Source organism: Daphnia pulicaria, chromosome 4 (assembly GCF_021234035.1).
Source record: "Daphnia pulicaria isolate SC F1-1A chromosome 4, SC_F0-13Bv2, whole genome shotgun sequence".
Lineage (NCBI taxonomy): Eukaryota > Metazoa > Arthropoda > Branchiopoda > Diplostraca > Daphniidae > Daphnia > Daphnia pulicaria.
The window spans coordinates 3483033-3501907 of record NC_060916.1 but is presented as its reverse complement, the minus strand read 5'-3'; the positions used below and the strand labels follow the sequence as shown (position 1 = coordinate 3501907).

The 18875-nt window shown below is 39.9% G+C and overlaps 7 protein-coding genes across 7 annotated transcripts; all 7 read right to left on the bottom strand.

Annotated features, from left to right (window-relative positions):
* Positions 1 to 587: 587 nt before the first annotated feature.
* On the bottom strand, positions 588 to 2003 carry LOC124338156 (glycine-rich cell wall structural protein 1.0-like). Its single transcript, XM_046792230.1, has 3 exons — positions 1952 to 2003; positions 1298 to 1774; positions 588 to 1222 (listed from the first exon to the last, which is right to left on the bottom strand). The coding sequence occupies exons 1-3, from the start codon at positions 1958 to 1960 to the stop codon at positions 680 to 682; spliced, it is 1029 nt and encodes a 342-aa protein (XP_046648186.1). The 5' UTR covers positions 1961 to 2003; the 3' UTR covers positions 588 to 679.
* A 1069-nt stretch (positions 2004 to 3072) lies between these two features.
* Positions 3073 to 4180, bottom strand: LOC124338144 (pro-resilin-like). The gene is made up of 3 exons (XM_046792221.1): positions 4090 to 4180; positions 3599 to 3985; positions 3073 to 3525 (listed from the first exon to the last, which is right to left on the bottom strand). The coding sequence occupies exons 1-3, from the start codon at positions 4096 to 4098 to the stop codon at positions 3148 to 3150; spliced, it is 774 nt and encodes a 257-aa protein (XP_046648177.1). The 5' UTR covers positions 4099 to 4180; the 3' UTR covers positions 3073 to 3147.
* Positions 4181 to 5191: 1011 nt separating this feature from the next.
* Positions 5192 to 6607, bottom strand: LOC124338150 (glycine-rich cell wall structural protein 1.0-like). Its single transcript, XM_046792225.1, has 3 exons — positions 6556 to 6607; positions 5902 to 6378; positions 5192 to 5826 (listed from the first exon to the last, which is right to left on the bottom strand). Exons 1-3 carry the CDS (start codon positions 6562 to 6564, stop codon positions 5284 to 5286), a joined length of 1029 nt encoding a protein of 342 aa, XP_046648181.1. The 5' UTR covers positions 6565 to 6607; the 3' UTR covers positions 5192 to 5283.
* Positions 6608 to 7676: 1069 nt separating this feature from the next.
* On the bottom strand, positions 7677 to 8785 carry LOC124338113 (pro-resilin-like). Its single transcript, XM_046792184.1, has 3 exons — positions 8694 to 8785; positions 8203 to 8589; positions 7677 to 8129 (listed from the first exon to the last, which is right to left on the bottom strand). Exons 1-3 carry the CDS (start codon positions 8700 to 8702, stop codon positions 7752 to 7754), a joined length of 774 nt encoding a protein of 257 aa, XP_046648140.1. The 5' UTR covers positions 8703 to 8785; the 3' UTR covers positions 7677 to 7751.
* A 1008-nt stretch (positions 8786 to 9793) lies between these two features.
* Positions 9794 to 11177, bottom strand: LOC124338110 (pro-resilin-like). Its single transcript, XM_046792181.1, has 3 exons — positions 11072 to 11177; positions 10504 to 10980; positions 9794 to 10428 (listed from the first exon to the last, which is right to left on the bottom strand). Exons 1-3 carry the CDS (start codon positions 11078 to 11080, stop codon positions 9886 to 9888), a joined length of 1029 nt encoding a protein of 342 aa, XP_046648137.1. The 5' UTR covers positions 11081 to 11177; the 3' UTR covers positions 9794 to 9885.
* A 611-nt stretch (positions 11178 to 11788) lies between these two features.
* Positions 11789 to 12384, bottom strand: LOC124338114 (signal recognition particle 9 kDa protein-like). The gene is made up of 3 exons (XM_046792185.1): positions 12189 to 12384; positions 11984 to 12052; positions 11789 to 11914 (listed from the first exon to the last, which is right to left on the bottom strand). Exons 1-3 carry the CDS (start codon positions 12258 to 12260, stop codon positions 11819 to 11821), a joined length of 237 nt encoding a protein of 78 aa, XP_046648141.1. The 5' UTR covers positions 12261 to 12384; the 3' UTR covers positions 11789 to 11818.
* Positions 12385 to 13471: 1087 nt separating this feature from the next.
* Positions 13472 to 16370, bottom strand: LOC124338109. Its single transcript, XM_046792180.1, has 3 exons — positions 16272 to 16370; positions 16101 to 16199; positions 13472 to 16023 (listed from the first exon to the last, which is right to left on the bottom strand). The coding sequence occupies exons 1-3, from the start codon at positions 16302 to 16304 to the stop codon at positions 13735 to 13737; spliced, it is 2421 nt and encodes an 806-aa protein (XP_046648136.1). The 5' UTR covers positions 16305 to 16370; the 3' UTR covers positions 13472 to 13734.
* Positions 16371 to 18875: the final 2505 nt, after the last annotated feature.

Sequence of the window (18875 nt, the reverse complement as noted above, 5' to 3'; positions counted from 1 at the left end):
TACAAAAAAGACTTGTAAACATAAAAAAAAATAAGTGCCCTGATGTCGGAAATTTATAAAAAGTACATACGAAGTTTTTTTTTAAAAGTGCCGAATTATTCAAAATTATAGAATATAGAAAACATTTTAACTTCTTAATATTGTACGTTTATTTATACAAAATCCTAAGAAAAATTTAAAAAAAATCATTTTCGGCTTGATAATCTTTTTTAATCGATCACATGAGAATCAATTGATGTTTCTCTTTGAGTGTGAATCGCAATTTATGTATGTAAGGACAAATTTATGCAATATGAAATTTTTTTATTATTTAAAGAATCTCTCGCAAAATTTCATTAAAAACGTTCGTGGTTTGTCTTTAATTTAATGCTTCATAGTTCATATGTTGATTTTATAAAGCAGAATTGTTGAATACGAAAGTGAAAGGCTTCAAAATGTATAACAGACCATTTTACAAGTGAAAAGTGTTAAAAAAATGTTTTTCCCGTTTTCATCCTACCACCGTACTTCAGTTCGAATTTTGTTCGCAAAAGATAAGCGAATAAACAACCAAGCAGGTGAGAAAAAAAGAATATTGGTTTTTGAAATTAGGTATATTATTAAAGTGTATTTCAATTTCAGGGTGGTTCATACAAAAATATTTGAATTACGCAACACACAAACATTAAATTTTATAATTTTAATAAGCGCTGGATTTGTTGCCATTGCCATTTGGCTTTGCTCCATTTCCACTGCCATATCCACTGTTTCCATTTCCGCTGCTGCCGTAGTTGTTTCCACCGTTTCCAGCTCCAGCTGAAGCTCCAGCTCCGTAGTTGTTGCCACCGTTTCCAGCTCCAGCTGAAGCTCCAGCTCCGTAGTTGTTGCCACCGTTTCCAGCTCCAGCTGATGCTCCAGCCCCGTAGTTGTTGCCACCGTTTCCAGCTGCAGATGAAGCTCCAGCTCCGTAATTGTTGCCGCCATTTCCAGCTGATGCTCCAGCTCCGTAGTTGCCATTGCCTCCGGATGGTGCGGGGAATTGAGCTTCACCTTCGTACTTGACGTCAGCGACGTAGCCGTTTTCGTCAGCGCGATAGGAAACGATCTGAGTGCGGCCATCGGGGAGAAGAACGCGGTAAGATCCGATCACAACTTTGCCGTCACTTTTGGCTTCATTGGCGTAGTCGTTCTTGGTTGGCTCGTCCTTAACTTCCCAGGCGAATTCGTAGGGCATCGGAGGTTGCTATTTAACGAATTTAATCAAACATACAAAATTGAATTAGCATTGCGATAGAAAATTATTGTAGAATTGTTTAACCTCTTGTTCGTAGGATGAAGCGGATGTAGAAGGTTTAGAGTTTCCGTTTCCGTTGTAAGTATTGGTTGGTTTTTGCTGGCCGTTTGATGCACTGCCATATCCTTGTCCAGCTCCAGCGCTAGCTGAGGCCTGAACCCCACCGTAGCCCTGTTGCTGCTGGGCAGCTCCTCCTTGAGCACCATAACCTTGTCCAGCTCCAGCGGCACCTCCAGCCGGAGCAGCACCATACCCTTGTTGCTGTTGTGCGGCAGCGGCTCCTCCTTGAGTGCCGTATCCTTGTCCAGCTCCTGCGCTAGCTGAAGCCTGAGCACCACCATAACCCTGTTGAGAGGCACCGGACTGAGCTCCGTAACCCTGCTGTTGCAGTTGTTGTTGTCCAGCTTGGCCACCGTAACCCTGCTGTTTTTGACCGGCTACTGAACCATAGCCTTGCGGGTTTGCCACAGCCACTGCAATGAACGCGGCTAATACTATGTACTATTTTAATTAAAAAGTAAAAGAAAAAATTTGAAATTAGTTGAAAGTTAGATTGATTTATTAATAAACTGATTTACTTCTTTTTTAGGAAAAAAAAATATTTAAAATGATTTTGAAAATGATTTTGTTTGAGATAATACAATTTAGCAACAAGCTGACCATTTCGTGCTAACTTACTTTGCTCATTTTGTTGAGAGAAGATTATTTGAACACTTCAGAGAAGGAACTGATGATTTCATGTGAACGTAAGCCATTCTTTATATACTGAATTCGAAGCTCACCAACAGGCAACAACGACACCCTGAGCCGGTTTCTAATAGATGGCAGCAATCAAGTAGTTCGTGCGCACACAGAAAAGGAGTCGACTTTTGCCTTTCCCTTTATGTCCCTCCCTTGTAGGATGGTCGATTTTTGCGTAACCATAACCAACTTGATGATCAGGACTTTTCTTCCTTACTTCATAATTCAACCATATCAACTCTCCTCCTTTCACTTTCAAAAGCTGAAATTATCTAAACGAAACAAATTTAAAAAATGACTTTGTGGCAAACAACAAGAAATCGGATGAAAGGGAAATTATTCATGTAAACACTATTATACGGTAGGGTTAATTAACATTTGGTAAAGTAAACGTTATATGCTTTTAGTAACTTGGAATAAATTTTCATCCTATTTTGACGAATTTCAAATAAAATTGTTTTATGTGAAATTTAATATTCTTTCAAAACTTAGGTCTATAGTATCAGATAGAAGCCAATAGTTCCACAAGAAAATAGAATGCAGTAAATGCAGGATATAATTATTCGACCACTGAGCTTTATTTTCGTACAAAATTAAGCCACTAGAATTCAAAATCTCACAATGTTATTACGATTCGTTACCTAATGCTGAAACAAAACTAAAGACATTAAGCATATTATTTAATTTCCGCTGAATAAGCTTAATTTTAATCCAGAAGATGAATCTAAACATCTATTAATGGTTACCGAATGTTACGATACTAATCACAGATAATTTCAGAACAGAACAGTTTATCAAAAACAAAATTAATTAAGGTGAATGATTTTCCGTTTGAAAGTATGAATCGCAAATTGCAACACCAATTTTTTTTTCTGTTACTAAAATAAAATTCACAAATTACAAATGATCTGAACATGGCATAAGTAATATTTACAATCGTAGTATTCAGATAGATATCGTTCATGTAAAAGCAGCATTTCACTGATACGTGAGTTTTACTAATTTAATAGGAAATACTCTAGAAGTCTCAAGACGGAATGAAAATATTTTTGACAAAATTAAGTAGATTTAAAATTTATTTAATATACAAATATTTTGAATTGCGCAACACACAAACATTTAATTTCGTAGAACTAATAGGAGTTGGGTTTGTTTCCATTTGGTTTTGCGCTTCCATTTCCGTTGCCACTGCTTGCGTAGTTGTTGCCACCGTTTCCAGTTCCGGCTCCGTAGTTATTACTGCCATTTCCAGCTCCAGCTGATGCTCCAGCTCCATAGTTGCCGTTGCCTCCGGATGGTGCGGGGAATTGGGCTTCGCCTTCGTATTTCACATCAGCGACGTAGCCGTTTTCATCAGCGCGGTAAGAAACAATTTGAGTGCGGCCATCAGGGAGAAGAACGCGGTAAGAACCAGTCACAACTTTACCGTCGCTCTTGGCTTCATGGGCGTAGTCATTCTTAGTTGGCTCGTCCTTAACTTCCCAGGCGAATTCATAGGGCATCGGGGGTTGCTGTTTAATAGAATAAATTAAACATTTGAAATTAGGATATAGATGGGGAAAAACGTAAAACACATTTTCCAACCTCTTGTTCGTAAGATGAAGCGGACGCAGAAGGTTTTGAGTTTCCGTTGCCATTTCCGTTGTAGGTGTTGGTTGGTTTCTGCTGTCCACTTGATGCACCGCCATATGATGCAGCTCCACCAGCACCTCCAGACTGAGCGCCACCGTATCCCTGTTGCTGCTGAGTGGATCCTCCTTGAGCACCATAACCCTGACCAGCTCCGGTGCTAGCTGATGCCTGAGCCCCATAACCTTGTTGAGAGGCACCAGACTGGCCTCCGTAACCCTGTTGTTGCTGTTGCTGTTGACCAGCTTGTCCACCGTAGCCCTGTTGTTGTTGCCCGGCTCCTGAACCATAGCCTTGTGGCTTTGCCACCACCACGACAATCAAAGCGGCTAAAACGACGAACTGTTTAAAATAAGATAGTTAATTAAAATGCGTTTCAAAATAATTTAAAAAATAAAATTTAGACACGAAATGAATGATCAAACTAGCTAGCGATTCTAACTTACTTTATTCATGCTGCAGAGAGAAGATGATTTGAACACTTCAGAAAAGGAACTGATGATTTTGTGTGGAACCAAGTCGCCTTTATATACCGAAGAAGCTCACCATCAACCAACACCTCTAGCAAGTTTCCCAAAAGATGGCAGTAATCAAGTAGCTCGTGCACACATATGAAAGGAGTAGGCATTTTCCTTTCCCTTGTCATGTCCCGGCCTCCCTACCAGGTGGGGGTGGTCGATTCTTGCATAGCCAACCGGGTGATCTTCTTCTTCTGTACTTCACATACCAACCAATTCAACTATATAAGCTCTTCTCCTTTCACTTTTTTTAAAAAGAAATTACCTCAATGGAACAAATAAAAAAAGGAATAACGTTTCGGCAAAGCAATAGAAACTTATTAGAAAATGGAAATTATTCACTTATTATTAACTATGGTAGCTATACGGTAGATTAAACCAAGATAAGCTTTAGTAAATAAATGAATGCTATAGATTTTATTCTATTGTATTACGACAAATTACAAAAAAGACTTGTAAACATAAAAAAAAATAAGTGCCCTGATGTCGGAAATTTATAAAAAGTACATACGAAGTTTTTTTTTAAAAGTGCCGAATTATTCAAAATTATAGAATATAGAAAACATTTTAACTTCTTAATATTGTACGTTTATTTATACAAAATCCTAAGAAAAATTTAAAAAAAATCATTTTCGGCTTGATAATCTTTTTTAATCGATCACATGAGAATCAATTGATGTTTCTCTTTGAGTGTGAATCGCAATTTATGTATGTAAGGACAAATTTATGCAATATGAAATTTTTTTATTATTTAAAGAATCTCTCGCAAAATTTCATTAAAAACGTTCGTGGTTTGTCTTTAATTTAATGCTTCATAGTTCATATGTTGATTTTATAAAGCAGAATTGTTGAATACGAAAGTGAAAGGCTTCAAAATGTATAACAGACCATTTTACAAGTGAAAAGTGTGTTAAAAAAATGTTTTTCCCGTTTTCATCCTACCACCGTACTTCAGTTCGAATTTTGTTCGCAAAAGATAAGCGAATAAACAACCAAGCAGGTGAGAAAAAAAGAATATTGGTTTTTGAAATTAGGTATATTATTAAAGTGTATTTCAATTTCAGGGTGGTTCATACAAAAATATTTGAATTACGCAACACACAAACATTAAATTTTATAATTTTAATAAGCGCTGGATTTGTTGCCATTGCCATTTGGCTTTGCTCCATTTCCACTGCCATATCCACTGTTTCCATTTCCGCTGCTGCCGTAGTTGTTTCCACCGTTTCCAGCTCCAGCTGAAGCTCCAGCTCCGTAGTTGTTGCCACCGTTTCCAGCTCCAGCTGAAGCTCCAGCTCCGTAGTTGTTGCCACCGTTTCCAGCTCCAGCTGATGCTCCAGCCCCGTAGTTGTTGCCACCGTTTCCAGCTGCAGATGAAGCTCCAGCTCCGTAATTGTTGCCGCCATTTCCAGCTGATGCTCCAGCTCCGTAGTTGCCATTGCCTCCGGATGGTGCGGGGAATTGAGCTTCACCTTCGTACTTGACGTCAGCGACATAGCCGTTTTCGTCAGCGCGATAGGAAACGATCTGAGTGCGGCCATCGGGGAGAAGAACGCGGTAAGATCCGATCACAACTTTGCCGTCACTTTTGGCTTCATGGGCGTAGTCGTTCTTGGTTGGCTCGTCCTTAACTTCCCAGGCGAATTCGTAGGGCATCGGAGGTTGCTATTTAACGAATTTAATCAAACATACAAAATTGAATTAGCATTGCGATAGAAAATTATTGTAGAATTGTTTAACCTCTTGTTCGTAGGATGAAGCGGATGTAGAAGGTTTAGAGTTTCCGTTTCCGTTGTAAGTATTGGTTGGTTTTTGCTGGCCGTTTGATGCACTGCCATATCCTTGTCCAGCTCCAGCGCTAGCTGAGGCCTGAACCCCACCGTAGCCCTGTTGCTGCTGGGCAGCTCCTCCTTGAGCACCATAACCTTGTCCAGCTCCAGCGGCACCTCCAGCCGGAGCAGCACCATACCCTTGTTGCTGTTGTGCGGCAGCGGCTCCTCCTTGAGTGCCGTATCCTTGTCCAGCTCCTGCGCTAGCTGAAGCCTGAGCACCACCATAACCCTGTTGAGAGGCACCGGACTGAGCTCCGTAACCCTGCTGTTGCAGTTGTTGTTGTCCAGCTTGGCCACCGTAACCCTGCTGTTTTTGACCGGCTACTGAACCATAGCCTTGCGGGTTTGCCACAGCCACTGCAATGAACGCGGCTAATACTATGTACTATTTTAATTAAAAAGTAAAAGAAAAAATTTGAAATTAGTTGAAAGTTAGATTGATTTATTAATAAACTGATTTACTTCTTTTTTAGGAAAAAAAAATATTTAAAATGATTTTGAAAATGATTTTGTTTGAGATAATACAATTTAGCAACAAGCTGACCATTTCGTGCTAACTTACTTTGCTCATTTTGTTGAGAGAAGATTATTTGAACACTTCAGAGAAGGAACTGATGATTTCATGTGAACGTAAGCCATTCTTTATATACTGAATTCGAAGCTCACCAACAGGCAACAACGACACCCTGAGCCGGTTTCTAATAGATGGCAGCAATCAAGTAGTTCGTGCGCACACAGAAAAGGAGTCGACTTTTGCCTTTCCCTTTATGTCCCTCCCTTGTAGGATGGTCGATTTTTGCGTAACCATAACCAACTTGATGATCAGGACTTTTCTTCCTTACTTCATAATTCAACCATATCAACTCTCCTCCTTTCACTTTCAAAAGCTGAAATTATCTAAACGAAACAGATTTAAAAAATGACTTTGTGGCAAACAACAAAAAATCGGATGAAAGGGAAATTATTCATGTAAACACTATTATACGGTAGGGTTAATTAACATTTGGTAAAGTAAACGTTATATGCTTTTAGTAACTTGGAATAAATTTTCATCCTATTTTGACGAATTTCAAATAAAATTGTTTTATGTGAAATTTAATATTCTTTCAAAACTTAGGTCTATAGTATCAGATAGAAGCCAATAGTTCCACAAGAAAATAGAATGCAGTAAATGCAGGATATAATTATTCGACCACTGAGCTTTATTTTCGTACAAAATTAAGCCACTAGAATTCAAAATCTCACAATGTTATTACGATTCGTTACCTAATGCTGAAACAAAACTAAAGACATTAAGCATATTATTTAATTTCCGCTGAATAAGCTTAATTTTAATCCAGAAGATGAATCTAAACATCTATTAATGGTTACCGAATGTTACGATACTAATCACAGATAATTTCAGAACAGAACAGTTTATCAAAAACAAAATTAATTAAGGTGAATGATTTTCCGTTTGAAAGTATGAATCGCAAATTGCAACACCAATTTTTTTTTCTGTTACTAAAATAAAATTCACAAATTACAAATGATCTGAACATGGCATAAGTAATATTTACAATCGTAGTATTCAGATAGATATCGTTCATGTAAAAGCAGCATTTCACTGATACGTGAGTTTTACTAATTTAATAGGAAATACTCTAGAAGTCTCAAGACGGAATGAAAATATTTTTGACAAAATTAAGTAGATTTAAAATTTATTTAATATACAAATATTTTGAATTGCGCAACACACAAACATTTAATTTCGTAGAACTAATAGGAGTTGGGTTTGTTTCCATTTGGTTTTGCGCTTCCATTTCCGTTGCCACTGCTTGCGTAGTTGTTGCCACCGTTTCCAGTTCCGGCTCCGTAGTTATTACTGCCATTTCCAGCTCCAGCTGATGCTCCAGCTCCATAGTTGCCGTTGCCTCCGGATGGTGCGGGGAATTGGGCTTCGCCTTCGTATTTCACATCAGCGACGTAGCCGTTTTCATCAGCGCGGTAAGAAACAATTTGAGTGCGGCCATCAGGGAGAAGAACGCGGTAAGAACCAGTCACAACTTTACCGTCGCTCTTGGCTTCATGGGCGTAGTCATTCTTAGTTGGCTCGTCCTTAACTTCCCAGGCGAATTCATAGGGCATCGGGGGTTGCTGTTTAATAGAATAAATTAAACATTTGAAATTAGGATATAGATGGGGAAAAACGTAAAACACATTTTCCAACCTCTTGTTCGTAAGATGAAGCGGACGCAGAAGGTTTTGAGTTTCCGTTACCATTTCCGTTGTAGGTGTTGGTTGGTTTCTGCTGTCCACTTGATGCACCGCCATATGATGCAGCTCCACCAGCACCTCCAGACTGAGCGCCACCGTATCCCTGTTGCTGCTGAGTGGATCCTCCTTGAGCACCATAACCCTGACCAGCTCCGGTGCTAGCTGATGCCTGAGCCCCATAACCTTGTTGAGAGGCACCAGACTGGCCTCCGTAACCCTGTTGTTGCTGTTGCTGTTGACCAGCTTGTCCACCGTAGCCCTGTTGTTGTTGCCCGGCTCCTGAACCATAGCCTTGTGGCTTTGCCACCACCACGACAATCAAAGCGGCTAAAACGACGAACTGTTTAAAATAAGATAGTTAATTAAAATGCGTTTCAAAATAATTTAAAAAATAAAATTTAGACACGAAATGAATGATCAAACTAGCTAGCGATTCTAACTTACTTTATTCATGCTGCAGAGAGAAGATGATTTGAACACTTCAGAAAAGGAACTGATGATTTTGTGTGGAACCAAGTCGCCTTTATATACCGAAGAAGCTCACCATCAACCAACACCTCTAGCAAGTTTCCCAAAAGATGGCAGTAATCAAGTAGCTCGTGCACACATATGAAAGGAGTAGGCATTTTCCTTTCCCTTGTCATGTCCCGGCCTCCCTACCAGGTGGGGGTGGTCGATTCTTGCATAGCCAACCGGGTGATCTTCTTCTTCTGTACTTCACATACCAACCAATTCAACTATATAAGCTCTTCTCCTTTCACTTTTTTTAAAAAGAAATTACCTCAATGGAACAAATAAAAAAAGGAATAACGTTTCGGCAAAGCAATAGAAACTTATTAGAAAATGGAAATTATTCACTTATTATTAACTATGGTAGCTATACGGTAGATTAAACCAAGATAAGCTTTAGTAAATAAATGAATGCTATAGATTTTATTCTATTGTATTACGACAAATTACAAAAAAGACTTGTAAACATAAAAAAAAATAAGTGCCCTGATGTCGGAAATTTATAAAAAGTACATACGAAGTTTTTTTTTAAAAGTGCCGAATTATTCAAAATTATAGAATATAGAAAACATTTTAACTTCTTAATATTGTACGTTTATTTATACAAAATCCTAAGAAAAATTTAAAAAAAATCATTTTCGGCTTGATAATCTTTTTTAATCGATCACATGAGAATCAATTGATGTTTCTCTTTGAGTGTGAATCGCAATTTATGTATGTAAGGACAAATTTATGCAATATGAAATTTTTTTATTATTTAAAGAATCTCTCGCAAAATTTCATTAAAAACGTTCGTGGTTTGTCTTTAATTTAATGCTTCATAGTTCATATGTTGATTTTATAAAGCAGAATTGTTGAATACGAAAGTGAAAGGCTTCAAAATGTATAACAGACCATTTTACAAGTGAAAAGTGTTAAAAAAATGTTTTTCCCGTTTTCATCCTACCACCGTACTTCAGTTCGAATTTTGTTCGCAAAAGATAAGCGAATAAACAACCAAGCAGGTGAGAAAAAAAGAATATTGGTTTTTGAAATTAGGTATATTATTAAAGTGTATTTCAATTTCAGGGTGGTTCATACAAAAATATTTGAATTACGCAACACACAAACATTAAATTTTATAATTTTAATAAGCGCTGGATTTGTTGCCATTGCCATTTGGCTTTGCTCCATTTCCACTGCCATATCCACTGTTTCCATTTCCGCTGCTGCCGTAGTTGTTTCCACCGTTTCCAGCTCCAGCTGAAGCTCCAGCTCCGTAGTTGTTGCCACCGTTTCCTGCTCCAGCTGAAGCTCCAGCTCCGTAGTTGTTGCCACCGTTTCCAGCTCCAGCTGATGCTCCAGCCCCGTAGTTGTTGCCACCGTTTCCAGCTGCAGATGAAGCTCCAGCTCCGTAATTGTTGCCGCCATTTCCAGCTGATGCTCCAGCTCCGTAGTTGCCATTGCCTCCGGATGGTGCGGGGAATTGAGCTTCACCTTCGTACTTGACGTCAGCGACGTAGCCGTTTTCGTCAGCGCGATAGGAAACGATCTGAGTGCGGCCATCGGGGAGAAGAACGCGGTAAGATCCGATCACAACTTTGCCGTCACTTTTGGCTTCATGGGCGTAGTCGTTCTTGGTTGGCTCGTCCTTAACTTCCCAGGCGAATTCGTAGGGCATCGGAGGTTGCTATTTAACGAATTTAATCAAACATACAAAATTGAATTAGCATTGCGATAGAAAATTATTGTAGAATTGTTTAACCTCTTGTTCGTAGGATGAAGCGGATGTAGAAGGTTTAGAGTTTCCGTTTCCGTTGTAAGTATTGGTTGGTTTTTGCTGGCCGTTTGATGCACTGCCATATCCTTGTCCAGCTCCAGCGCTAGCTGAGGCCTGAACCCCACCGTAGCCCTGTTGCTGCTGGGCAGCTCCTCCTTGAGCACCATAACCTTGTCCAGCTCCAGCGGCACCTCCAGCCGGAGCAGCACCATACCCTTGTTGCTGTTGTGCGGCAGCGGCTCCTCCTTGAGTGCCGTATCCTTGTCCAGCTCCTGCGCTAGCTGAAGCCTGAGCACCACCATAACCCTGTTGAGAGGCACCGGACTGAGCTCCGTAACCCTGCTGTTGCAGTTGTTGTTGTCCAGCTTGACCACCGTAACCCTGCTGTTGTTGTCCTGCTCCTGATCCATAGCCTTGCGGCTTGGCAATAGCGAACGCAATCAAAGTTGCTAAAACGACGTACTATCCGGAAATAATTGAAAATAATTTTAATTAATTTTAATTCTTTTTTCAAATAATGCAATCCAGCAATTAGCTAGAAAAGATAACTTACTTTGTTCATGTTGCTGAGAGAAGATGATTTGAACACTTCAGAAAAGGAACTGATGGTTTGATGCGGAGAATAGTTCTTTATATACAGAATCTCTCCAGCCGTTAGCCGCCTACACCTCAAGGTTCCAACTCGTGGCGGTTTCATTTGCAAAACGAGCTCTTGCACACGAAGAAAGTAGACAGATTTTACTTTTCTTCAGTCGTCTCTCATGAGTAGAGGGACTGTCGTGGCCTGCATTTTCGTCGTGTTCAGTGTATCGAGCTACCCGCCGGGAAGATGTTCGGATGCTCTTCGTTCATTCTCTCACCGCAGTCCCTCCTTTCACTTTCTTTAAATGATACGCTCCTCAAGTTACAACAGTACAGGTGTAAAATTATGAGTCCACGGCAATATTTTTTCTAATCAGTTGACTTTATTTTTTACTCGATTGTTAAAAGAAAGCCCCCACATGTATACTTCATAAACTATGAAAAAATTATCCTACAGATCCAGCTATTCTAAACTTCCCATTTGAAACCTTAGAGAGTGCCCGTCACTCATTTCTGCGCTTCTCCCTTAAATTGGCGAATTTAATATATTAAAATTATAACTGGATTCAATTATATAACTGAGGCTATACAAAACACAGAGTATGATAAATGTAGAAGTTTCATGTTCAGCTTAGTACTAAATATGATTATGCTGGTCCCATCAAAAACATTTGAAAAACATTGTGAATTCTTTTAAATGCAAGCAAACAGTCACAATTTATTTGTCGCTGGAAACCATGTGTCTCATCAGATTAATCATAAATCTATCAATCTTCTTCATATCCTGTTGGACCTCAGTTTTGTACTGCAGACACTATTTCAAAATAAAAATAAAGGCATTACGAGAGGTATTCAAACAAATATGGGGCAACAAATTTCTTACCACAGCGTCATCTGTAAACTTCAGCACCAGAGCTCCATCAGTGTGTCTGTACTTCATTGTGTAGCGTACCTACAGCAAAAGAAGAAACAACATATGTATTTACTATAGAATTTCAATTACAAACGTTTAAAAAGATTATTTTTTGAGACTGGCTCTGGTATCTTTTCATTGAGAAGTCACGGACGAAACTCTCGATTGAATTTACCTTCATAGGATTGGCCAAATACAGCTTCTCTGCTGCTTTTTCGAAATCTTCCCAGCTTTTAATGAAAGTCATTTCCAAAACAATACTTTTTCTAAATTTCGACTAAATGGAATTTTAGTAAGTAAACACAACAATGCAAACAAGACAAGACTTCAGTTTTCAGTCCTCACAAAATATTAGACAGACGACGTGTGATGATGTCACTAGATCACCAATGCGAAGCCTCTTCTTCATTTTATTTCGCTGTGCGCTTACACGGCGGACGCGCGGACGATTGGAGTCATTCATTGGACCATGGGTATGGAGAGAGTTCTCTCCACACCCCTGATTGGACTCGCTCACTCACGAAAATCGCAGCTGCTTACGGTTAGCCACGGAAAGAAATAAAATTTATTATTCACCCACAATTTCTGGAATTTCTGAAATAATGATATTTATTTCTTGAATTGTCCATCTTATGTCTTTCTAATGGACATACAACAGCGGCAAATCTTTATTTTTTCCTTTTCAGTAACTACTTTAAGAGTAATTAATATAAAAGAATATTTATTGAAATGTAATAATAAATTGGCTAATTACTCAAAAACAGAAGAAAAATCCATAACTTTTTTGTTAGATGACAAGTTGACAGTGACAAAAAAATTGTAAATAAGGCAAGAATTTATAGCACAGATAAAGACAACTTTATCTATGTTTATAGGTTTCATATATGACGAGATAGGCCCTACGTATTTGAATGCGGTATTGTCACCAGCAGTTTACGCTGTTTATTTAACAAATGAACAAAGGTATTTAAATAATTTATTTATCTTTATCTGCATTTGTCTACTTAATTGTTGGCCCTTCACAAAAAGACGCAAAAACATATCATCGTCGCAACTAGTGCTCTCGTTCTGTCAGAACGGTAGACTTCTGCATTCGACTTGTGAAAATATATTTCATTCACGGAACACAGAAAAAAAAATAGAATCCAGAACAATAAAGCTTGAGAAAAAGCAATACTTGACGTAAAATACTGAAACAGGCTTGAGCGAAAAGGTTTACGTCCCTTAATTATTACTTTTGTTGCTGCCAAGTCTGATACAATAATAAAGCTTTCACCCAATTTAGTAGCCTACATTAGGCGGAGGTTCACACGTTTTCCAGATTGTTATTGGATTGTGCGGGAAAAATCAGTTAGTAATAGAAGTAAAATAAAACATGTCCCGAGGACTAGGGAAGTAGTACGTGATTGAAAAAGCTAATTTACGTCGAGAAATCCCGGGAAAGTGAAAAACATACAATTGGAAATCTATAGTGCTTTTATTAAATTTTTTTACAGCGTTGACAACAGCTTGACGAAACAATTCTTCCAGATGACTTACATAAATGATAATTCTGATACTTAAGTGCATCGTGGCTTGAAACAGAACGCAATAATAATTCGCCATTGTTAGCAGATTAGCTCATCTAGAGCAATCAACCAAGGCATAAGAAACAATTTAGACATTAAAGATTAAAAACAAGTGAGTGATTATAATAGAAACAAAATGATCGGCCATCGTGATCAACCATAAGAAACAAATGCGTGATAATAAACTGGTTTTTCCAAGGGAATTGAATAAGTCTTGGATAAAGGAGTTTGGGGCACGGTCACACTACTGGGTCGAAGATATACTGGAACAGGGGCCAAAATTGGAACCGGTGCCGGATTCTTAGTTAGCGATGGCAAAATTTGTCTTATTTGCGGCGAAATCGAAGGACTTTGGTTTCTCGGCGGAGCAAATGAGCCGGAAGATTCGCGAGTGCTGACGGGACGGACAATTGGTGTAAATGGATTAAAGTCATTATTCCATTTCGAATAAGACCCTGATGCTGGTTGAGGTGAGGCTTTCCCAGTCGGAGAATGTTGAGGAGGATGAACTTGCTGACTAAACTGCTGCGGAACTCGGACGGGGCGAGCCAGCGGCATTTGATTTGCCGGAATAATTGGTTTAGTGTACAGCAAAGGTGAAGCAACGAAACGGGATGGCTTAGCAGTCGACAAAGGTGTATAAGGTTTAGGGGTAGTGCCAGGAATTTTGCTGATTTCAGTATGTGGGGCAGCTGAGCTAGGCTGTTGCCGAGGTGGTGTTCTGACATTGTTGATGGGGACCGTCTGTTTCTCGTTTTTCTGCGAGACGGCTGGATTGGTTGCGGCTGAAGGGAAATTCGTTTTCGGCGGTGAAGGCCCCAGATTCACCAAATTAGAAGGCGGCGTAGTGCGAATCGTTTGAAAGTTCACTTTTGAGGCTGGCTGTTTGGCAAAATTCGTCTGCGTTTGCAAGCCGAGCTGAGCGTTCGAAAGACTTTTGAAAGGCACAAAAGATTTGGGGAAATTTCCGGGATAAAAACCGGATCCGGCATCGGCAAGAGTACTCGGCGCTTTCAAATCAACTTCGGAAACGGCTTTTGATTTAATAAAGTTGACAATGTTGCTCTGCAAATGCGACGGAGGCTCATTGGCATTCCCGCCAAAGTATATCGTTTTGGTCGACAGAGGAGGAAAAGCAGGAAAATTCGGTTTGGGAAATTGAGAGAAAGAATCGCCTGTGCCCGACAAAGGTCGCGGGAGAAATCCGGCGAACCTGTAGGGTTCGGGAAACTTGGGCTGTGAGAACGGTGCGATGCTTTCTGTGCTGGTTGGCAAAGGGGATCGGAAATTCAGCTGCCTACCAGGTGGCTTTAACTCCGGATATCTTGACGGAAGGAAGTCGTTTATTAATTCGATTTGCGGGGAAGGAATGAATGTAGATCGTTCAGTGGAAACTGATTGAATGAAAGGAGAAATATCTTGCGAGAACGATTCAATTTCACGAACTTTGGAAGCTTGTTTGAAAGTAATAGGGCGTTCGGCCGTGTTCTCAACCGTTGTCAGCGGAGTAGAAAAATAGCCCGCACTAAAACTGTCCAGCTGTGAGAAAGGGGAGAATTTTGTGTGTAAATTTTCGATGAAAGAAGACACACTTCCAGGTGATCCAGCTTCTTTGCCGGCCTGCTCATCAGACTCCACGAACGGACTCGGGACACCTCCGATCAGTTTTTCAGGCGTAGAGTTGGAACCGAAATCAAAATAGGAAAAGCTGGCTGGAGAGTTGGATTGCGAGATGCTAGCAGGTGGTGGAAATAAAGGAGAATTGACGCTCTTTTGTTCAACTTTAAACTCGTCATTATTGTTTCTCTGACTATTGATTATAGACGAAATCGAGTCCTGATCCTTATTGGATTTGATGCTGTAATCTTGTTCGGAGTTAACATTCTTTGGCTGATCCTGGTACTTTACTGAAACTGTAGCTTCAGTTGTGACGGCCGTTGGATGGGTGTTAACACTGTTAACATTCCAGCGGGTTTCAATCGGGCGATAAGTTGTCGGTTTAGGTTCAGAAACCGGTGAAAAAAAATCAAAGGTTTCCTTGTTATTCAGTTCATTTCGCTTCTCTTCTCTGAGGGTTGGTGGACTGGTCACAAAAAATTGCTGCTGCTGCGGTTGATGTGACCTAACAGTCTTGGCCTGTTGCGACCTACCTGTTGTCGGTCTAGGAACGATTCTGTCGCCAAAAGTCGACTCGCCCTGTATCGAAGACGACGCAATAAATTCCTCGTCGTCCGAGGACCATTTCCCGGAGTTTGATGAAGCCGACCGAAATCTGTTTGGCGTGTCACGCGACCCTTTGTTATTGGCAGACTCTTTTCTGGGAGCTCTTTCACGCGTGCTGTGGATGTTGGACGGCGATCCTTCAACGGAGTAAGAAGTTTGACCGAAATTGGAGTGAAAAGGCAGCGGATTCCTGACGGCGTATGCGAATTTGTATGGATCCTTTGGAAACAATTTGAAATTCGGAAAATGAAAAGTGAATTAACACGGCTGCTGTCTAGCAGATGCAAAAGTCTTACTAGATATCCAGCGGAGCTCTGGCGAGATGTTAAACCCCTATCCGAAGACACGGTCATCCACGGAGAGTAGAGGGCGGCAAGCACCAAGAGCACGATCGACTGTGTGTTGACGAAGGAAACAAGTAATATAAAAAACCGTCGTGTTATCAATATGATTATTGAACAACTTACAGCTGTGTTGAAGACGATCATCGTCTCCTTCATGATGGTCGGCGACTGGTAAGAGCTTACAAGAATCACAGCAATCTTATCCCCGCTTCCTCCACAGCGTTTTATTCACTTTGAATCATGAGAATCAATGGGAAAAGCGGAGAAAATGCGATGGTATATGTGATTCAGAGAAGAACGCGCGCGCTCTTTTCCTCTGTGCCATAATAATTCCCCCAAAAAACCAGCTCTGTATAGCACCGCATATGGGGATAAGATGGCAGAAGAGCAGTGGATATACTCCCACAGCGATTTCATTAAAAGCATTGTTCCACTTGAGTTCTCTTCTTCTTCCTCTTCTATTTTTACTACAATTTTTTTCGTTTTTTTTTTTTTCGTCTTCTCCCTCTTTCTGGCTTTCTAACAACAAGTCTCACTTTCGTAACGAGGATTTTTATCTTTTTCCTGTTGGTGATGCCTGCTGCCTGTATATTATATGTATGCGAGATTTTCTCCGTCACACGCTTCAGAGTTCCGCTGCCGCCTGCTGCTTGTTGTTTCGTGATACATTTTCTCCGTGCGCTGCTTATTCTCAGCCGTCGCTCCCGTTCCACGCTTTCTCTTCTTCGACGTTTTTAATCGCTTGTTTCGATATTATTAAAGACTTATGTACAGAGCTTCATCGAATCAACATTGGCTTCCATATCGTCTTTGAACAGATAATAGCTATTATGGATATGATGGGGTGGTAAGACTATGGCGATTACGGAGTTAGTTCCAAACGTTAATCCAGACGTAAGTAATGGCAGAGGAAAGTTTCCCTAAACACCGACCGCGCGCTTGATTTCCATCACGGCATCACCCAAACAAAGTACAAAACCTAAAGCAGGCCTATATACTCGACCGCTGACCACACATTTAAATTTTTTGTTAAATTTTTAATGGGGTTTTTAATCATACGTTTTCGAGAATGTATTCAAAGGCTTTTGAGCAGTAAAGATTTTTTTTTTCAAGTGAATAATCTACACACCAACACTTCGCACCAGTTAGTCGGTTAGTCTCCGGCGCTAAGAATGTCGGCCTCCCATTTTGTTTGATAACGTCCGATGAGAACTGGGTTTAATTTTGCTAATAGTTATAGTACTACACTTGAGGCGTCCTTAAAAGAAAAAGGGGAAATCCACAAAAAATATATCCTGTAACACGAATATCGATTTCAGATCTGTCTCGCGACACAATTTGAAACCGCCGTTTAAACAATCGCATCTGCCACGATATTGCACGAGGAAAACGAAACGAGGAAACTTGTTGATTATAATCGCACTAGTTTGATTTTTTTTTTTTTTTTTTTTTTTTTACTTTCCAGACGATGAGAATTCGGACGATTTCTTTATTCTGTAACGTTTCATTCGTTTGAAATTTGCCATTCGAAAAATTCCTTTTATAAAAGCTGCAGTGCTGTGTCTGTTGCGCGTTCTCTCCGACCTACTTGTTCTCGGCTAGATGGAACGGATGGAAACAATGCGCTCAAAATCATACAGCATTGTATTTAATATATAAAAGGTTCAACGCGGAACCCTGTAAATACATAAACAAAGTACTCTACCGGGAAACCTTTTTTTTCCTTTTTAATTCGTCGCCGACACATTTCCGCAAAACTGACTGGTGTATCATTGCCGAAGTAGGGCACACTATGTCGCACTATGTGTAATGTACACATTCCGTGAATGTATTTGGTGCTGTGCTATGATGAACGCTGAAAAAATTGATATGCATAAGCTCGCCTTATTAGGAGAAAGTGAGCAATTTCAAGAGAGCGGTGAATCGATGCTTGATTCCATCAAGCAGCAAACGATTGCCATCCAGCGATTGCGTGTTGCGGTGGTGGTTATACCCAGGTTCCCATCATTCACCTTTTCTTGGCTTTGCCAGCAAAAAAATGGCACAAATCAGAAGACTCTCGTTTGCATATTTGTACGTCATACATCAGCGCAATGAATTACAACATGACATATCAAACCACCGACATCCGAGCTGATAAATCGCGAAACATTTTCAGGGGAACAACACAAAAAACTTTCATCTCATGTCACACTGTGTGTATGCACACACACACACTCTTACTGGAGAGGATTTGAGTGAACGCTGTTTAGGTTGGTAATCTATTAAAACGCAAAAAGGACGGATATTTTAATTGATATGAAGGACTTGATGGATTTCCAAACCGATTATTTTTTTAAATAACAGCATTTAGAGTTGAAGGTTTTTCACAATGGCGGGAGCGTGTCAGTAGGTATGAAAATGCCCCTAGGCTTTCCGGTCGGTCGAGCTTTCCCCCCAGCTGTTTAATAACCGATGCGTGAGAGAAGCTGTTTTAAAGGTGATTTTTAAAAATAAATATACGACCTACGGTACCTTCTATTAATTTTTTTGTCTTGTTTTGTTGTTTTTTTGTCTTTTTTTTTTCTTTCGCGAAATTGTTAACGATTGCCGACCGGGAAAGATATAACGGCTGCTGGGTTGTTTCCAAACATCTGAGGATACTCATTTCTCAAGTAATAATGATGCATAATTCGCAGCGCATAGAAACGCATTTTTTACACTCTCTAACTTTTCCCCCGTTAATTT